We start from the raw sequence: 21,494 nt of genomic DNA on the forward strand, positions 1-21,494 counted from the left end.
GGATTTACATTATTTTACTTTATGATACTATCCCCCTCTTGTTCTTCACAAGTGCACTTTTAAGTACAAAATAAGGAAGGTTTGTTTTGAATAAGTGATATGGTTCTATTTTCAGGGTAGTATTATTGTATTTAAAATAAACAACACACCTATGTGCGTGCACACACACGTGCACTATGTACAAATGCATCACACACACACACACACGTATTCCTACAACCTAGCAAAACCAAAGACAAGGACATGGTCCATAAATTCAAGGACATAAGTATAGAATATACTTCCATAAATCCGCACTTAGTATGTTACTGAAGAAAATTTTGGTACTTTGCTTGTTTATAGCTGTAACTCTACACATTGATCCATGCCTTCAGAGTAGCTTTTGGGCTGGTTAATTGAAGATTGAGTGTCATGAACTTTACTGCTTTAACTGGGCTTACACTTAAATCTTCCAGGTTTCAATCTCCTGAGTGTTTAGAATTACTGAAGTGAGCCTTTGTCAATAGCCTAAGAAAACTTTTGAAATTAAGTGTAAACAGAAAGCCCACAAATTGGGCAAAGATCTTTACTGGCCATACAATGGACAAAGGCCTCATATCTAAAATATATGCAGAACTAAAAAAATTAAATTTCTCCAAAACAAAACAGCAAACAACCAACAGTCCACTTAACAAGTGGACTTAAAAAGACTTAAAAAGAGACTTCTCTGATGAGGAAATGAGAATGGCTAAGAGACATATGAAAAAGTGCTCTATGTCATTGGCCATAAAAGAAATGCAAATCAAAACAACATTGAGATTCTACCTCACCCCAGTAAGAATGTCCTTTATCAAGAAAACTAACAATAATAAATGTTTCAGAGGATGTGGCCAAAAGGGAACCCTACTTCATTGTTAGTGGCAACGTAAACTGGTTCAGCCACTCTGGAAAGCAGTATGGAGATTCCTCAGAAGGCTAAACATAGAGCTCCCCTATGACCCAGAAACCCCACTTTTGGGCATCTACCCAAAAGACCACCAACAAGAACACACTAAAGCCACCAGCACAACAATGTTCATTGCAGCACAATTTGTCTAGTTAAAATATGGAGCCAACCCAGATGCCCTTCAGTAGACGAATGGATCAGGAAAATGTGGTACATATATGCAATGGAATTTTATGCCTCTATCAGAAAGAATGACATTGCCCCATTTGTAAAGAAATGGGAGAACTTGGAAAAATTATACTAAGTGAAGTGAGACAGACCCAAAGAATCATGGGCTCTATGATTTCCCTCAAAGTTAATAATTAGCACAGTTTTAGGCTAGTCACAGCAGAGGATCACAAGAGCCTAATAGCTATGCCCCTATAAACGCATAAGATGATGCTACGTGACATGAACTCCATGTTATGGAAATGAGTGTTATATCACTGTTGTAATTACTTTAAACATGCCATGTGAAACCGTAGCTTCTTTTGTTGATAATCCTCTTATATCCCCTTTCTGTGGTTGTACTCATGCTATAACTGTATCTCAGCCGCCCTATAACTGTATCTCATCTGAGTACACTGGATACTGTATATACTGGTATCAGAACTAGGGGAGTGAAAGGGAATATCAAAATTGAGAGACAAAGGATAATAAGACAAAGGACTCCAAAAGCAATACTTGCTAAACCATTTGGTGTAAAACAACTGAACAACTCATGGAGGAGAAGAAGGGGGGGAAGGGGGACGTGAGGGAGGAGGTAACAAACAGTACAAGAAATGTACCCAAGGCCTAAAGTAGGAAACTGTAACCTCTCTGTACATCACTTTGACACTACATAAGTATTAAAAAAACTAATAAAAAATAAAAAAGGACAAAAAAGAATCAGAAATTAACCGTAGTCCCCAAATTCCTTTAAAAGTGATGTTACCTGAAAAACAAATGACAAGAAATATTTCATTTTCATAAACTTTGAAGCTTTCTAATACGAAATAGTACCCACAAAGGGCAGAAATGTTAATTCCATAATCAACTTGACATTTATAAGATAGACTTTATTAATGGAGATTTTATATTGTTTTGCAAATAATGTTATATTTGGCTCCCTTTTGCAAACAACATGATAAACAGGGAAATTGTCACCAAGCATCAAGGTTAAAAATAATGGATGAAAATGTAGAAGAGGTGTATGGACTATTCTGGCTCAATAGACCCATCAGAATTCTTGCTAAAATCAGGGCTATTAGACATTACCTGGACCATGGTAGATGGTGAGGAACACAACCATGTATTGTTCTTCCCTTTATCTGAAACACAGGAATTGTCCTAAACCGCAACATTCCACAATAGCCTCAAAGTCAGGGATTTTAAGGAAGGAGAGTTCAGAGCAGCCTGACTAGCCTTCAATCAAAGAAAACATCTCTGGCAAAACATTTATATCTACTTAAACCTAAATTGGTTTCTAAAAACCTAAATACATTTACAAAATATCCTTCATTTGACCTTTCTTCTTCAGAATCTGATCATTTTCTTATTATTTGCAATCTAGCTCTTACAATGACATTTTCTTACATGATCACCTACATTGAAATAAGTAATATTTTTTAATGCATCAGCTAACCAAGGTGAGTATTATTCTTTCTGCTTTTATGAATGTATTCCCCTAGGAGCTGGACAGAATTAGAGAATGGAATTCATTTTCTCTCCATTTTATTCTAATCAGTTCTACTGTTAAGATGGAGCATATAACTTCCTCTTTATTGGTAAGACAAGATTGTATTGACAGGATCAAGCAGGAGATTAATTCCCTTTGCAATATATACTCCTCAGAGGAATATTCACCCTCATTAAGATGGAAAGCACTTAAAGTTGTAATTCAGTGCAACTGTATTGCCTGCTCAGTTAGAATAATCAAGGAGAAGTATTTTCTGGAATGCAAGTTTAACAGCTGAGTGACTAGAAGGATATTTTCAAAAAAACAGCTTTAATCTATCCAATATGATGACAAAGAAGTTCAGTTCTTTTGAGGAAAGGAAGAAAAGGGCTAGAAAGTACAATAAAGAAACATGAATGGATAAATATGTGTGATCTGGAACTAGAATAAACAGTTATAATGAAACAGCCAATGAAGTTTTATAAAACAAATTCAATTTCCATATATGTTTCCAGATATTATTATGTTAACAGTATGTTAAACATTAGGGACCAGAGGTAATTCTGTAATGTAAGTCCTGCCAACAGATCTCTTTACTCTCTCTGTATGAAAGAAAGGTGTGTAGAGAATAAGAGCAGCGTGTTGCAAAGTTTTATAATTCTCATGAATGGGAGAACATTTAACATATACTTATTTTAATAATATCCAGCCTAGGTTTATCAAAAGAATGTAATGCTGTTATTAACTCATAAAGACATTTGTCTTTAAATTTGAGAGGAATTGCTAATTTGACTAAGTATGGATTACATTCACTTTTTATAGTGCATGACTGGGTAAATTCAGGTCACAGCATAGGAGCAAAAGAGCCGAATAGCTATACCCTTATGAACACAAAAGATGATGCTAAGTGAAATGAACTCCATGTTATGGAAACAAGTGTTATATCACTGTTGTAATTACTTTCAACAAGTGATGTGAAACTGTAGCTTTTATTTTTGATGATCCTCTTGCATGCCCTTCCTGTGGTTGTACCTGCACTATCTCTGTATCTTATCTGAGTACATTGGAAACTGTATATACTGGTATTAGAACTAGGAAACTGTAAGGGAATACCAAAATCGAGAGGCACAGGGTAAAAAAGACAAGCGATTACAAAAGCAATACTTGCAAAACTGTTTAGTATAAATCTACTGAACAACTCATGGGGGGACAGGGAAAGGGGGAGGGGGAGGGGGAAGGAAGGAGGAGGTAACAAACAGTACAAGAAATGTATCCAATGCCTAAAGTATGAAACTGTAACCACGCTGTGTATCAGTTTAACAATAAAACAAGGAAAATAAATGATTATAGGAGTTGAATGATACTTTTCTACTTCCGATTCCATAACAGCACTTTTACTTTTTGTTTTAAACAGTCTGATTTTTGAAAGAATAGTTGATGCATAAGGAAAAGAAAGCTTACTTTTTATTGTAATTCACTGATGTGCCTGGTGATCACTTATATAGCTAAAAATGAGATTCACGTTTTTCCAAATTCTACATTTTACTGCTTATTTCAACAGAAGCACACAGATCAGCCTACCATTACCCCCCTTCCAAGTGAAGTGCAGATAATTGATAGTTACAATTCCAAATATTACTATGAAAAGTGGCCTACCTATGGAAAAATGTGTGAAACTTCATATATTGATAAATTATTTATTTTTAATAAAACAAGTTTAATTCTGGTTTATACAAATCTGAAGTTTAATTGCTTTTAAATAATCAATGTCTACATTGAGGGAATACTCTTGGAGCACATGCAATTTAAAGTATAAATTGTAATCACTATTTCACAAAATATAAAGGCATACATATTTTAACTGTTTTGAATAATTGATGCATACAAACTTTATTTCAGCTGGTGAGATTATATAAAATATGAATATTCAAAAATGAAACTCAATTGACCTATGTATATATTAAATGATGTATAACACTGTTCATTTTGTTTCAATATGTTCTTCAAATATTACAATTTACCAATCAGTTCTTCAAATTTAAATGCAATTCTAGAGAGGTAATGTCCATGAACCTTTGTCTATTTATTTTCATTTTTATGCTCAAGTCTTTCTTTGCAAATGGCATTATAATATAAATGTATTTTAAGTATAGTTCTAAATTTCGCACTAGTAATCCTTTAAATATTACATCTTGGAAATATCCTTTGAATTTTTTTGTCCTTCTCTGTTGGCTTTGACAACATAAAAAACTACCTAATTAAATGTTATGATGGAATCTCAGAAAAATATTATCAATCAATTCTGAATTTTATTATATTTCTTCCTTTTAGAGATTAGTTCTGTATATGTATACATGAGTACATATTTTTTCTTTTGGCAGTACTACATAGTAACTTATTTTAAGATTGAGTAATCAAAACCTAGTGGATAAATCTTGTACTTTTCTCTGAAGAATAGGTAAGAAAATTAAATTAAGCTGATCTTACATATATTTTTCAACACAATAAATAAAATATAAAATTGAAATACAGTTATCTGAATCTTACACTTACAAACTAAAGAAACAGGGGCTGGGTATATGGCCTAGTGGTAAAGTGCTTGCCTCGTATACATGAAGCCCTGCAGTTGATTCTTCAGAACCACATATATTGTAAATGCTGGAAGTAGTACTGTGGCTCAAGTGGTAGAGTGCTAGCCTTGAGTAAAAAGAAGCCAAGGACAGTGCTCAGGCCCTGAGTTCAAGACCCAGGACTGGCAAAAAGTAATAATAATAAATAAAGTAATAGATTAAAATCATTAAATGAAGTCATATTTGTTTGAATCTATCAGCTTAAGTGAAAACATCAAATTAGACAGTATAGACATAGGAAATCTACTAATATTTACTTATGTTACTTCTTTAGAGTAGCCTAAGATCTGTTCTTCTATTTTATTTTTACTATTTTATTTTTACTTTTTGTTCCTTTCTACATCTTATAATACTCAATTTTGTTTTATTAACAGTGGCAATGAAAATGCTAATCCATACCCATTTCATTTCTTATAAGTAGTTGTATTTATGGTGTCAGCTGTATCTGACACTACCATCATAGAATCCTTTCTCTACCACATGTTTAATTCCTTGGAATCATTTTGTTTCCTAAACAAACAAGTAGGGACACACACACACACACACACACACATACACACACACACACGCACACAAACAGAGCTGGATGCTTTTGAAACAGTAAAATCAGGGAAATGTTTGATATATCAAAAAAAAAAAAGATCACTAGCTTTCAATTTTGTTGTGAAACAACATAAACAGCTATAATTACTCCTCCTATCTTTCTCCCGTACAGTGTTTGAGGAGAATTAACTTAATATTATACCTGGTACATGACCTTCCAAAGTGAGAAATATAATACCCTATTCCACATAAGTGTCTGTATAATATTTCTAGGAATCAGCAATCAAAACACAGGGTAACATACTATTTTGAGTTTTATGTTTCACTGTTGACTAAGAACTGTGACTTTCATACATAAATTTTATTTTTAAAAACTAGAACTAAATAAAGAAAAAAAGAAATATTATTTTTCTACAATCATATACATGATAATGGTAACTCCTTATCACTTTACCTAAAACTAAAAACTATTTCCCATCTGTTTTCTATGCTTAACATAAAAAAAGAAATAGATTATTTTGCTACTACTTGAGCAGGTAGCTTATACTTACACTTTGGGCATAGAAGTCATCTTTTAAAGACATTATTTTCTCACTTCAAATTTCAAAGCTATTTCAGCTTTGCTCATGCACAAAATATTCTGTACAATTTTCTTCTTAATAGTACGTTTTTCTAAATCTTGGTATTCATATCAATAAATTATTCTTTAGTAATTATTTCTTTTCATTCACTCAAACAATATTTCCTAAGAAACTTTATCATGATCTTTGGTAACAGTTGAATTCTCATAAAGATATTAAGAATTAACTTTTTCATTCTAAAGTTTAGATAGATAATCTGGGAATGAGGACGCTGAGGTCAATAAGCCAAACATAGAACTAGGTGTTTTACAACAGGAGAAGTTAAGGTAATATAAACTATAACCAACCAGCCTCAGAAGATTTTAGAAAGCCTTATTAATAAAGTATCTATCAGTCTGAGGATTCACAGAAAAGCCAAGAGTAGTAATATGAATATAAGTAGAAATAGTAGTTCAGGCAGAGGGAACTGCATAAACAGTGATTCTGAGGGAGAAAAAGATGGAGATAAGTTTTATAACTAAAATTTTCACTGAAAAGGATGCTGGATGTCTGGTTGTTAATGGAGAACACATAACAGGGTAGATGTGAATGATGAATTAATCGTGTGTGTGTGTGTGTGTGTGTGTGTGTGTACTTGAATTCAAGATCTAAGTGCTGTTTCTGGGTTTCTTTGCTCAAGGCTTGTATTCTACAACTTGAGCCAAAGCTATGGAGATAATTTTATAAATTATTTTTAAAAATTTGAATGATGGTTTCCAGAAGGCATACCTTGTAATCACATAAATGGGGTTTAGTAAGATGACTGTAGAACAAGAACCTAACAAAGCCATACACAAGATTGTTGGGAACAGGAGTTCTGAATTTTTATCTGTAGTCCTGTTCAGAGCAACAATGGTAGTTTTGAGGAACTAAAGGACCAGTCAAGTGAGTAGGATGAAAGAAAGTGATGTGTTTCATTCCTAGGGGGAAGAGCACATGGATGATCGGGATTGACAGGGTATATGCAGTGAGGGACAAGGTATGTGAAGGTCTTGCTCAAAGGCTTCAAGACTTGAATATAGGTAATTATTTACTTAGGTGGGAAACTATGAAGATTAAAATGCAAGGAGACTGCCTTATTTAGTTAACAGAATTACAGGTTTCTAACATGATGACAATAGACAGTATCTACTACCTTAAATTAAAAAATATTCCCTATTGTAAATTCCTTTATATGGAGCAATATTCTTAGTTATACTTGTGGTTCATTGAAACTTGAAAAATTTCATACTATTCTTTGCACATTGTAAATGACCAATAGGACTATTATGATGAATATGTGAAAACTTACTGCAAATATTTAAACTATAATTTAAGTCATATGTCATTGATAAGCTCATTCAGTTATATTCAGTTTACATCACAGAAAAGGTATTTATGCATGTATAATGATAAAATAATTACAAAATATTATATAATATACACTATGTACTTAATATAAAGTAGATTAAGTATAGTATTAATTTAATTTTATACCAATACATAATTTTTGTGACTTTTTAAATAAAAATAGTTACTATGGTATTAAAACTTTACCTTAAAGATTTTTAAACTTGATTTTACTAACTGCACTATTAATGAAAATTAATGTAACTATTGTGTGGAGAAGTAAACAGCCATTCATTAAAAAATATTAGAAGGCAAATCTAGGACATTGTGCAAGTGAACTTGCTTATTACTTAAAAATATATGAAGGTGGAGAGAAAACAAAAGAGAATATGAGATGTATGTTTGCTGTATTATTTTTTAAAACTTTTCATTGGGTTTTAACTTATTCAAATGAAGTATTTGATGTAATTATTTCATGCAAGTATATCTACCATGAACAAGATTAAATCAAGGTGTACGTATAAAAGCAGAAACTGAACCAGTGTCTCTCTCCAGTAACCCTTGCTAATTTAAAAGGCTGGGAACTGAGGATCACAGTTCAAAGCTATCCTGGGCAGGAAGTCTATGACATTCCTATCTGCAACTAACCAGTAAAAAGTGTGTTTAAAGATTGAAGTGTAGCTTCAGTTCAAGTGACAGAGCACTGTCCTTGAGGAAAAAATGTTCACGAACAATGCCTAGTAGCAGAGTTTTAGCTCACAACCAGCACAAAAGAAAAAGCAGACACTGTCTTTTTTTTTTTTTTTTTTTTTGTCTGTCATAGGGCTTCAGCTATCCCTGAGCTCTTTGCTCATTGATAGCTCTCTAGCTCTTTGAGCCACAGGGCCACTTCCCAGTATTCTGCTGCTGAGTTGGATATGAGTCTCACAGACTTTGCTGCCCAGGCTGTCTTTGAACCATGATCCTAGATTTGCAGCCTCCTGTGTAGCTAGGATCACAGGCACACGCCACCAATGCCTGGAAAAAATTGTAGTTTTTAATGTTCATTGTTTAACAAGCACTAATCATTTACTAGTAAAAATATTCAACACTATTTAAAAAGATGACCCTCTATTACAGGATTCATGATCTTCATGATATGGGGTATTCATCAGTGATTCCTAGTATTTGTTAACATTAGTGTACTTTCAACTAGATTAGAAATTCACTTTTAATGTTGAATAAATCATTATGAAAATTTCAGAGTTTTATAAATTTAAATACATTTATCAGTATTTTTTGTTTGCACCAGGTGCTCTACTACTTAAGCTATGGCTTTACTTTTAATATATAAATATTGTAGATAACTTAATGATTTGAAATAAATACAAGCCCTCTGCTAAGTAAACATAATTATTATATACTAGAAAATAAGTCATATACACTATGAGCTACAAAATTTTGAAGTATTTCTGTTATATGTTTTTATGTTTCTTTATATATATTCTTTATAAGTTTTCTTAGACTTTTCCAAGGACATTGGAATTTTGCAAATGAAATTGTATTGAGAAACAATCATCACGCCATTATTTTGGAAAAAAAAATAATAATAATTAGTAAGAGTTTTATTTGTCCTGAAAATCTACTTTTAAATAGTGAAATATTTAAATATTTACTGCTTTTTATATCAGAAAAAGGAAACTCTAGCAATCCTACTTTTTAATAAAACATTATAAAATGAACATAATTTATCTTTTTAGCTTTCTCCAATGTTTATTGTTTTCATTTTATTTTAAAAATGTGTAATTCCATATTCCAGATGGTATTGTATAGTGATATTATTTTGTCACTTGTCCAATTATTCACTGATAGTGAATTCAACAAAATTTTCTCTACAAAATAAATGAATAGGTAGTTACTTTTCCTATTAGCTTAATTTTAATTTTCTTATATTGCTGGGCTTCGCTCTACCCCCCCCCATCCGCTTGGGGGGGGGTGTCCTGGGCTTGTCTGCCTCTTCCGTGTGTGGTCCTTTCTCGCTCTCTCATGACCTCTGGCCAGTAGGGATTAATCGCAGGAGCGAGGACCCCAGGTAGCCTCAGTTCGCGTGTGGTCACGAGACCCGTGTCCCCTTCCCATCTCAAGGAAGACATGGACGTGTGGGTGTCCCAGAGAAAGCCTCTGGGGCATTCTGGTTTATTCAAGGGAAGGGCTAACAGATATACCCACAGAGTGGCGCAGGAGAGGGGGTACTTGATCTTAACGATTGGCTAAAAGGACTGTCCCTCAGGTGATGTCATGGAACTTCCTCTATGGGCGGAGACCACAGCCCCCCAAGGACTGGGTTTCTGGGGTCCCCGCCACTACACATGTGCTTGCCCCCAGGAGTAGGGGCTTCTCTTCCGGTTGAAGGCGGAAGGAGGGGGGATGAGCTAAAGCCAGCTGTCCCCTCTTAAAGGTGCAGCTGTCCCCAACATTATATGTGTGATTTTTCATTCTTTGTAATACATTAGTACTTAACTATTTACATTATTTTTGATCAACAAATATTCTAGCATCTTGTTGAGCATAAATCACTAATATTATTTTGTCATTGGCAAGTCTATTAGAAAATTATCTCTAATGGAAGACTTGATATGGCTATTAAATCAATCAAACAAAACCTAAATTATGGGTTTCAGCAATAATTTAAAAATTGCTTTTTATATTGGGGTGATTCACATGTTCAATTATGTAATTTGTTGCCACAAGGTAATTAAGCCCATTTGTACATTAGTTTAAAACTAATGACCACTTATTGTGAGGACAACTGGAAGGCTGAGAATCTTCTTCGGAATTTTGTCCTCTATTTTATAACTCTCAAAAAAATTCTCAAAGACTACTTCAGGAGAACTTAAAGCTCTACACTTGTGTCTTTAATTGTAGTTCCTCAGGAGGATAAATGCTGGAGAGTTATGATTCCAAGCCTGCCTAGACAGTAAAGCCTGTGAGACTCCATCTTCCACTAACCAGGACAATGAAAGGTGGAGATGTGTCTCAAGTGGCTCTGAGTTAAAGCCCAATGTACCCACACAATACAAACAAACAAACAAAAATATTCTGAATATGATTTTTTTTTTTTTTTTGGCCAGTCCTGGGGCTTGGACTCAGGGCCTGAGCACTGTCCCTGGCTTCTTTTTGCTCAAGGCTAGCACTCTGCAACTTGAGCCACAGCGCCACTTCTGGCCATTTTCTGTATATGTGGTGCTGGGGAATCAAACCCAGGGCCTCATGTATACAAGACAAGCACTCTTGCCACTAGGCTATACCCCCAGCCCCTCTGAATGTGATTTTAAGTGACCAAAATAAGCTTAAATTTGACCAGGATCGATAGCTCCATATGTTAAATTCATTTTTCGAAGAAAAGGCAACATATACCCAGGTTTCCAAAGTTGAAAAAAATACATGAATTAACCGTATTAGTAGTATATTTATTTATATTGCATTTAGGCTATTCTCTACATACAATTTTAGAAAATGCTCTTGTTCTCCCATGTATTAAGATTGCAAATATAAGTAACTCTATAAACACACATATACGGACGTATAATCATTTAGTTTACCAGGAATATATAAAATATATAAACTAACATTTACTTTAACAATGAGAAAATATGAAGCATCCTCAGAACAACTGATTAAGATAATAATGAATGTGCTTCTAGCTAATTACCTATTAGAAAATTAAAATGCCTTACAATTCGATCTTAAACATTATTTATGTTCATTTTGTATTACTTTTACAATACTGCATACTACAAAGTCATATGTTTCAGTACAAACATTTGAGTTAAATATGATTGTGTACAATTACATGATTCAATATTTACATGAAGTATAATTTAAAATATTTACTGCCCCTCCTTAACATGTGCTAGGCATTTACCTGAGTGTCCATAAGTAACAACACATTCTGTCTTTGTAACAGACTCTTGATAGTTGAGACAATTCAAGCACAAAAGTATTGAAGCCACTGTTAGAGATCATCTTGTAGAGGGATCTATGGTTTCCACACAGGTAGAGAGGCTTCAGGGCCTATTTCTTAGATGCTACACATTAAAGCTATTTGTGTTAGAATCTAAATATATTGATTAATATTATTAGTAGTTTTAGTAGTAGCAATGGCTATGGTTGTTAAAAAGAAAGTCATAGTCAGGTGTTATGTATATGGTTTCCTTTTATTTTTGTTTTATTTTATTTTATTTTTGGTTGGTGGTGGGGCTTAAACTCTAGGCCTAGGCGCTGTCCCTGAGCTCTTCAACTCAAGATTAGTGCTCTACCCATTGAGCCACAGCACAACTTCTGGATTTCAAGTGGTTAATTGAAGATAACAGTACCGTGGACATTCCTGATAATTGTGTCTTTTGTTGATCATTCCCTAGGTTTCAATAATCCCTTAGATGACATTGTTTTGACATCCTGTCATGACCTAGTGATGTATTTTTCGTTACTGGACATGAAATATGAAAGATGTATACTGCTCATGATTGTGTTTTATTGTTCACTTTTACAATCTTTTAATTTAAATCCATTATAGTAGATTAGTTTAGCTACTGCAGCACCTTAAATGTTAGAAATGGCTCTTCCAGAGGCTAACGAATTGCCTGTGTGTTTTGCCTAGGTGTTGAGGGAAAGCTAAGAGAATGAAGGCTCTACGTTCGCACTGGAAGCATGATATGGCGGAGCAGAGCTGTTGCTGACTTGTTCTCTCTGATGGCTCTATGGGAGTGGATAGCACTGAGTCTTCATTGCTGGGTTTTAGCGGTTGCTGCTGTTACGGACCAGCATGCCACAAGCCCCTTCGACTGGCTCCTTTCGGATAAGGGACCGTTTCATCGCGCACAGGAATACACAGATTTTGTGGATCGAGGCCGTCAGGGATTTAGCACACGGTACAAGATATACAGGTATGAAGTGAACGGAAAGCAATAACAAACATATCATTCTTGAAGGTTGTGTTTAAACGAAGTCATTCTAAGGAATATGGTCAGAAAGGGTTGTTATTATAGACTATGTACTAGAGTGATGTTTCCTTCCTATTTAAAAGTAAGCGATGTATTTGGAGGAGAAAAATACATGATAGTGACCACTTAAAAATCACTCTCAGATATACTAGATTGCATTTAAGTGAATACCACTATATAAGGCTAAGTAAATTTCTCAAATTGATTTTCCTTTCTTACTTATACCAAGCTAGGTTACCATTCTTTCACTAAATCCCTCCCTCCCTTCCTTCCCCCTCCTGTGCTTTCTCTCTCTCCCCTCCTCCTCCTTATTTTTCTTCTACTCCTTCCTACTTCAACCCTTCCTCTGAGTGTATGTGTGTGTGTGTGTGTGTGTGTGTGTGTGTGTGTCTGCCTGTCTGTCTGTATCCCCCCTTCCTCACCTTTGTATCTTTGTGTGGTGTTTCTAAGGCTTGAACTCTGCTCCCAGGTACTGTCCCTTAGCTATTTTGCTCAAAGACTGTCACACTACTAGTTGAGCCATAGCTTCACTTCCTGATTTTTGATGGTTAATTGGAGATAAGAGTCTCATTAGCTATTTTTATTTTGAAATTTTATTGTGTGTATGGGGGTATCTTTGTAACCATTGTCATGTAAGTGTTGTATTTTATGTATTACGTGCACCAGAGGGCACTGTGTTTCTGGTCTGTATGCACTATTTCCTAAAGCATTGTGAGAATATTATAAATCCTATGAGTATTCTATAGTTAGAGAAGGGACTGAGAGTTCTAAACCAATTGCACCAATTGCCAAATAATAATTGATGTACTATTTTAAAGACTAAAAAGCTCATTAGGCTACAGAGGCAAAGCACTGTCACACGTCTAAAAAGGAAAAAAAAAGAATATATTCTAATGTTTAAGTGAAATAATAGTGAAGTATTTTTGTTTTCCAAATTCAGCAGAAACAATCCATGTTAGAGATGTCTGATTCATAGATTTTTATGTAATTTGAGTCAGTTTTAATTTACAGATTGAAGCTAACTAAATTTCAGATTGTCTGAATGTCTAGTATTTTAGCTTTCTTCAAGAATTTTTTTAAGTTTGTCAAACTGAAACTAAAAATAGGATTCCATAACCTTCTATATTTTCAGCTAAGATCTAAAGTGTTGTCTCATGTATGAGATTGTTGTGGGTTGAGAAATGTGGTATGACATTGTTTTCCTTGTTGAAGAAAAGGCATATTAGCATTTTCACAATGGTGAAAAAAGTAATTAAAGAAAAGAAAGGAGCCCTCCCACCCTCCCCTCACCCCTCTGGGGTTTGAAGCCCAGGCCTCTCCTTCTCCAGCTTGCTCATATTCTTTTCTTTCACAATGGTGAAATAAATACTTGATCCAGTCATGAACTTTCTAACTTTTGCTCATCTATCAGAGATAAGAATCCTTTAAGTTCATCTGCTTGGGCTGGCTTAGAACTGTGATCAACTGACCTCAGCCTTTTCAGTAGATAGGATTATAGTCATGAGCTAGTGTGACTGGAAAATGACAATGTTTGGTTACTGTTCACAAGAATTCTTATGAGTCTTCAGTCATTATGGGACACCATTTACAAAGGGCTTCATGAACCACGAGTTTCTCATTCCTCTTTTGTATTTATCTTTGTGGCTTGAACAAGTATGTTTGGATATGCAGAATATTGCTGAGCAAACAAGTGGGACATGTCCTTATATTGCTCACTTGTCTTACACCTTTCTGCAAACCTTTACAAAGACAGTGATTCTGTAATCATTGATAGTTGTTATGAAGTGCATAATACAGTCTTTTAATTCAAATTCTTTTAAAATTGGCAAAGTGAACTTTATTTGTCCAATGATCATATTTAAAGTATGAATTCAGAAATGCACTCAAATTGTTAATTGGGATTAAAAAGCAAATCATATAATTAGTTACATGGCTTAATTTAAACATATATTCAAATTTATTATGTCTATATATTTATTTACATATACAGAATAAACATATTTAATTGAACATAATACATTTATTATTTTTAAATAGACTTAAGTTTATTATCTATAAAATCACTACCTAGAATACTTTCAATTTTTCTTGTACTGTGAAGGGTGTTAGCAGATTAAAATAATTATTTATAAGGACTCAAACACCTTCTAAGTCACCTCTTCAATTTAAAATACAATAAGCAGAATGAGTGGACTGTAGGAATTTAAAGGAGGACAAAAAGGCATAAAAAAACTAAATATATAAAATAAAATACTTAAAACTCCAGAAAGATGGACAGATGCTGCCTCATGCACTTAAGTTTCATGGGCACCAGAAAATTATTGTGGTATAACATGCAAAAATATTTCAGATGATAGGAAAACAATTTTAGGCATAGTTGGATTAAGAAATCTATATTCTAATATACAACAGTTAAGGATATGTGGTAAGACTTTGTAATATTCCAAAATGTCAAAATACATTGATTTTATTAAGTGTGTGAATTTTTTGCTTGGATTACAATAAAGACACATAAATATTAGATGTATACTTCATGAAGTATGTTGGCAATTCGTTGTAGAAAGTTTAGGACAATGACACCAAATTCTACACTGGAATGATCACTTGTCACCTCTACCTTCTTTTGTCTGTTTAGTTTTCAAAGCACATGGATATTGCTGGGTACTGGTGGCTCACACCTATAATCCTAGTTATTCAGAAGCTGAGATCCCAGTTTCAAGGTTAGAACACACACACACCATCATTTTTGTGTGAAAGTAAACATAGTGTGTGCATGTGTGTGTGTTTGTGTGTTGGCAGAAGGAGGGCCTCCAGGACTTGAACTCAGAAGCTCCACTTCTGGTTTGTTTGTGTTTAACTGGAAATAGGAGCCTATTCATAGATTTTCCTGCCCTGACTGGCTTCTAAACATGATCCTCAGGTCTCAGCCTCCTGAGTTTACAGGCATGAGTCAATAGTGCCTAGGGAAGTTTACTTTATCAATATAGTAGAAGATATATTACATTATTTTATATTGTGTTTATTAATAATATGACAGCATTGTAGGTTGCTAATGACAATTAGCCCTTTTTCACTTTTGAGTAAGGTATACGTATGTTTCAGATAATGCTAGTACAAGTTGCATGTCCTGAAAATTGTGGTCAGGAGATTAGGATAGAAACATCATGAAAATTCAACTTTGGCTAAATCAGTGACAAAAAAGAAAAACAAAAAGACAACACCAACAAAAAAGTGTTATAGTGTCACTCATGCCTAGTATTTGTAAGGCATTGCATTTAACTTTTGGTACCATAAAAAAGAAAAAATATGTAGAATCTGTTTATATTGCTTATAACAGAAGGGAATATTTATATGTTACATTATGTGTTTATTTTATGTTTGCTTATATTGATTTGTGCAAAGAAGGAAAATATAAGCATTATATGATTTTATTTTAATAGTGGTTTGTAAGGCTTTCAATAATATTCTAAACTTACTTTAATTTGTTTTTTTACTTGGGCTAGCTTTGAAGTGGGATCCTCAGATCTCAGACTACTCAGTAGCTGGGATTGCAAGTATGATCCAGCTAATTTTGAAAGTTGTAGGTAGAAGATAACTACGGAGATCATGACTTAGAAATATTGTTTTTTTCTGGGCTTTGGGCTTGAAGTTTAGTGTTCGGGCATGGTCCCTGGTTCTCAAGACTGTTTGCTATTCTACCATTAGTTCCACAGCTTGATTTCTGGTCAAGTGGAGATAAGAGTCTCACAGAATTTCTTGCTATGGCTGGCTTTGAACCACCACACTCAGATTTCAACCTCCTGAGTAGCTAGAATTACAGACATAACCACTAATATTTGGTTAGCTTAAAACTATTGGAAAAATGAACACTTCTTTGAGAATTTCCTTGGTGTATGTTTGTGTGTGTGTGTGTATGTGTCTGTGTGTCTGTGTGTCTGTGTGTATGTGTGTCTGTTAATAGAAGCTGAGAAAATAAATTCGGATTACCTTTACCATTTTATGTAGAAGATCTGGAAATTAGCTTTAGTTTGTCTATTGCACTTTTATTTAAAATAAAGAATCATTTCTAAATAATTTCAATATTAAAACTCCAGTTATTAAATGTAGACCTAAAACCAAGTTTAATATGTGACTTTATTCATTTAATGAAAGCATTTGAGTAGCAATAGAAGATTCAAGGTTCATTTAAATTTTGCTTTCCAAAATTAAAAGTAGAGTTTATATTTAGTATTTTTATCGTATACTTTATTTTTCACTTTCTGTAAATAGACCACTCTTTTACAGAAGTAGAGTCCTTGTAATTTCTGCCTCAATTAATTTTCTCATAAGAAAAATAAAGGATTCAATAAGAATTCATCATATTTAAGGTATAAAATCAGACTAGGTGACCTTCAGTTGATGAAAGGACACAAAGAGTAGTATAAACACAGTGAAATATTTCCATATAAAAAATGAAATGATGTGTGTGTGTTTTATGAAGAAAAGTTGAATTGACAATCCTCCTATTAACAAAAGTATATTCAGAAGAAAAACTAATGAATGTTTTCTCCCATTTGAGGAATTTATAACATACATATAGTTATATACCCAAATATACACACATACATTTATACATACATTTATATACACACACACATATATATGTATATATATACATACTTATGTATATACTTACCTAGATGTATTGCATGAGTTTATTGGAGGGATTGTTTGGTGGGTGTGCAAGAGGGGATGGAAAGAGAGAATGAGTATGAACAATATGGAAGCATATCTGTGTTTAAAGAGCAAAGAGTGGACATTAATCTGACCAATTATAATATATGCTAGCCAAAAAAATATCATATTTATAAAATCTTCCTGCACATGTAAGAAAATTGTGTGAGATTCATTAGGCACAGAGAAATGTCTCACATCCATCAAATTGTAGAATTTATGCTTGGAACTTCCCTTTTATCACTGAACTGAGTATAATACTTAGTGAATGTTGACTATACACACACACACACAAACTTATATATCTCATTTAAAAGTAGTTTATGTGTAATTTATGTATACTTATGTATTTATTAATCTAGTAAGATTTTGTGCCACTATGCTCTTTTTTCTTCTTTTAATTTTAGCAATTTCTCTTTCTTTTCAACATAGGTACATTTTTGTTTCCTTTTGAAATGGTTTTGGAATAGAAAAGAGCCTACAACAGAGTCCTGGCCATGGGTTTATTCATCATTTAGCAAGCTCATAGGCTGCTCACTTAAATAGATATTAGCAGCTAACTAATTAAACTACAGCTTCTGTCAGCCTGAAATTTGCCAACAGTTACAAAATTAGTAAAGGTTCTGCTTTGTCTTGTGTTATGTTTTTCTTAAATGCACATGCAATTACCATCCAAAAACAAACCAAAATTAGGTATAAATAAATATGGCAACTAAAATTTACAAAAGACTTTCAATAAAATGTAATACTTCAAAGATTAATAAATATTAGAAATATTTATGTAACATTAAATTCAACACTCCTAAGAAATATTTCGATTTTATTATTAAAAAAAGACAAAGGGATGAAAAACTTTTTTGTAATATCCTTTTCCTAGCAAGGGTTTCATTTTTCTACATGAAATCAAAGATTACAAGGGTTGACAATTACCTTACAACTTGTCTTTTCAAACTTACATTCTTTAATTCATCTTATCAAATTCTCATTCATAATGTCAATGTCAGACATTCATGTAAACCCTCTCTAAAATTTCAATTTTCTCCAAACTCATCACAGCCCATGATAACTTGAATTCATGTATGAATATATCCGAACATCAGTGATGACTTATAAAGAGGCCGAGTCTGGACATTTATATCTTCTGGCCATTCTCTCAATTCTACCATTTCACTCTTGATTCAAATGCATAGATAATTCACATTCATATTAATCTTCTGCTGTGAAGAAATAATATTTTGGTTCTGATCATTGAGTTTCTATGGACTAGATTCACTTTCCTCTGCTCAGAGAATTTCATGTTTCCATGATCAATTTGAAATATTATAAAACATATCTGTTCTATTTATCTACTCTGACCACAATTTCTTCTCTTGGATATTACAATGCAATATATTGCCTTATTTCAAATTTTCCCACTTGAAAAGAATATCCACAACATACTCATTTTCATCACTGATAAACTTTCAGGCAGCAAAATAGCAAAATTGAATTCTATATTCACATCAGGAGGAACTCTTCACATTAGGTAAATTGCCACATTTTGAACTGGTTAAGTTCCTTTATTAGAAATTTAAAAATCCAATAGCTCTTAGTACATTTACCTTCAAAACTGGTCCTGAGCTGAGTAGATGTGAAACTAATTGTAGAATTTATTTTTGTATTTAATGCAAATATTCATGTACTATATAGCAAGGATACTGGCTTTCATGATGGTAATTTGCTTGTCCAAATTCCATTAGAGTTATTACATAAAATACACTGTAAGACCTTATTTAGCTCTGAAATCTGACAAGCAAATGCTAAAGATTCTGAACTCAGGTCTTAGATAAAGCACTGTGATTTTATTGATCTGAAGGCTTGTTATACCATCTTCAACAGAATAACATTTCCCCCCATTGTAACTGTTTCAGTAGCATGGAGATATTTTGTACACTAAAAACCAATTAGTTTTTCATATTGGTGAACCTAATAAAACAAATTTAAAAATTGTGAATATTACTTCTTGTGCTCAGATATTGTTTTATACAAATTATACAAAAGCAATGCAGGAGATTCTTTTTGATTCTTAAACCTTGAAATTATATTTCAGATTTGATTATACTTTCATTAGGTTGATTTTCTTGTCAGTTCTTTGGAACCTTTATTTAGATATGACCTTAAAATCTTTATATTCCATTGAAAAGGCTTATAGCTTTTATAAGTTGATGCTGCGCTTAAAGTGTGAGATTATTTAGTTTTAGGTATTTTAAGAACGTATTCTAGCTCACTGAGAACAGAGATATAGTCTGCTCATAAGATCCTGAAGAGCATAGAGAGAAATTGCAAAATTTCTCACACACTGCAAACCGGAGTCATTTATTACTCCACAAATTGTAAAAAGAGAGAAAGAAAGAAAAGAAGAAAAGAAAGAAAAGAAGGAAATAAAATTCCTCAGATTCTTTTATTCCTCCTATAGTAAATGAGAGAAAACAAACAGGACATCACTAAGCTTATATGTCACAACAAGGTTGCACAAAAGCAAAATTATGATGGTTATCATTATGCCAGTATCAAATTTATAATGCTAATATTTAAGAAACTTTCACAGCAGCTAGAAATAAAAAAATTTCAATTTCCTATAAAATGACTCCCATTTATCATTTATTTATTCATTCATCCATCAATCCATTTATTTATTTATTTGTTTGTTTATTTTTGCCAGTCCTGGGGCTTGGAATTCAGGCCTTGACCACTGTTCCTGGCTTCTTTTTTGCACAAGGTTAGCACTCTCCCACTCGAGCCACAGAGCCACTTCTGGATTTTTCTGTTTATGTAGTGCTAAGGAATCGAACCCTGGGCCTCATGCATGGTAGGCAATCATTCTACAACTAAGCCATATTCCTAGTCCCAGATTTATTTCTTTAATATCATTGTTTATGACTTAATATAATGATCTTGGAGATTTCTAAGGTTCTTATTCATAAAGTTCATTTGTTTCAAAATATGTTAACTGAAATGTACTATCTTAGTACCCAAATGAGATTACGAAAAATATTCAATAAAAAATTAGCTATTGAATGACAAAGAAATTTCCATATTTAGTGCTACTATAGCTATATTTTAGAAATCATGTAAGCAGGATTATTGTTATTTAAAATCATTGCTTAAGATAATTAATTTCTAAATATTCAACAAATACAACTTACACTGTTTTAACTGTCTTTACACAGACATGAAACCAACTAAAATTCTTAAATATTATAGAAGGTATTAGCAGTTCTCAGATTAAATAAATGTCATTTGAAATACTTCTCTGAAAACTCACACACATATACTTCTCTTCTATTTAGACCAAACCAAAATAAAAACTAAAATAAGAAATTAATCTTGCCTTTGAAACAAAATTAAGTATTTTTTTAAAAAAATTAAGGGAAAAGTACCACACTATGATATGATTTTTATGAGGCTTGCATGAATACATTCAACAAAGCATTAATATAATCAATAGAGTGAATTTTTTCAACACTGTTTAGAATCTCTTAGTATTTATTTAATGTCTCTCTCTTACCGGTTTCCTATCCCAGGCAACCAGAAATCTGCTTTGGCTCAATGTAGAGTACGTAGGATGTTTGTTGACCTCATGTGAACAAATTATTATACATATTCCTTTTGGTCTGGCTCTGTTACTCAACAGTTGCAAGTAGTGACATGGATTTCTTTTCATGGATGAATAATATTTACCATGTGAATATGCCCCAACTCGTTTATTTATTTGCATTGTCTTGATTATTTGCATGGAGAAAATATTTTGAATATTATTTTTATTTTGGGTCTGAGAGTTATTGTGAGTTGTTCTGCTGTTGATATAATCTGAGCTTGGAATTGTAGTTTTGAATGGCTGAGCTTCTCTTTCTCTATTTCCAATTTGTTAAAATTATATAAAGTTCATAATTTTTTATACTAGAGCAACTAACATATACTTTTATTCACAATGATAACTTTTTCTCCAATTCTCATTTAAATTTTATTATAAAAGTCATGTACAGAGGTATTACAGTTATGTAAGCCAGGTACTGT

The 21,494-nt window shown here is 33.0% G+C and overlaps 1 protein-coding gene across 2 annotated transcripts in view; it reads left to right on the top strand.

The window, feature by feature from the left end:
• Brinp3 (BMP/retinoic acid inducible neural specific 3) overlaps positions 1-21,494 on the top strand; it is a 435,670-nt gene that overhangs the window by 12,504 nt on the left and 401,672 nt on the right. Inside the window, exon 2 of one of the 2 annotated variants that reach the window (XM_048357694.1) lies at positions 12,383-12,668. In XM_048357694.1, coding sequence (XP_048213651.1) covers positions 12,433-12,668 — 236 coding nt within the window. In that variant the 5' untranslated portion in view covers positions 12,383-12,432. Of the gene's footprint in view, positions 1-12,382; positions 12,669-21,494 lie in introns of those variants that run through there. The other variant, XM_048357695.1, reaches the window with a different exon arrangement.

The sequence above is a fragment of the Perognathus longimembris genome, chromosome 11, assembly GCF_023159225.1.
Source record: "Perognathus longimembris pacificus isolate PPM17 chromosome 11, ASM2315922v1, whole genome shotgun sequence".
NCBI classification, from domain to species: Eukaryota; Metazoa; Chordata; class Mammalia; order Rodentia; family Heteromyidae; genus Perognathus; species Perognathus longimembris.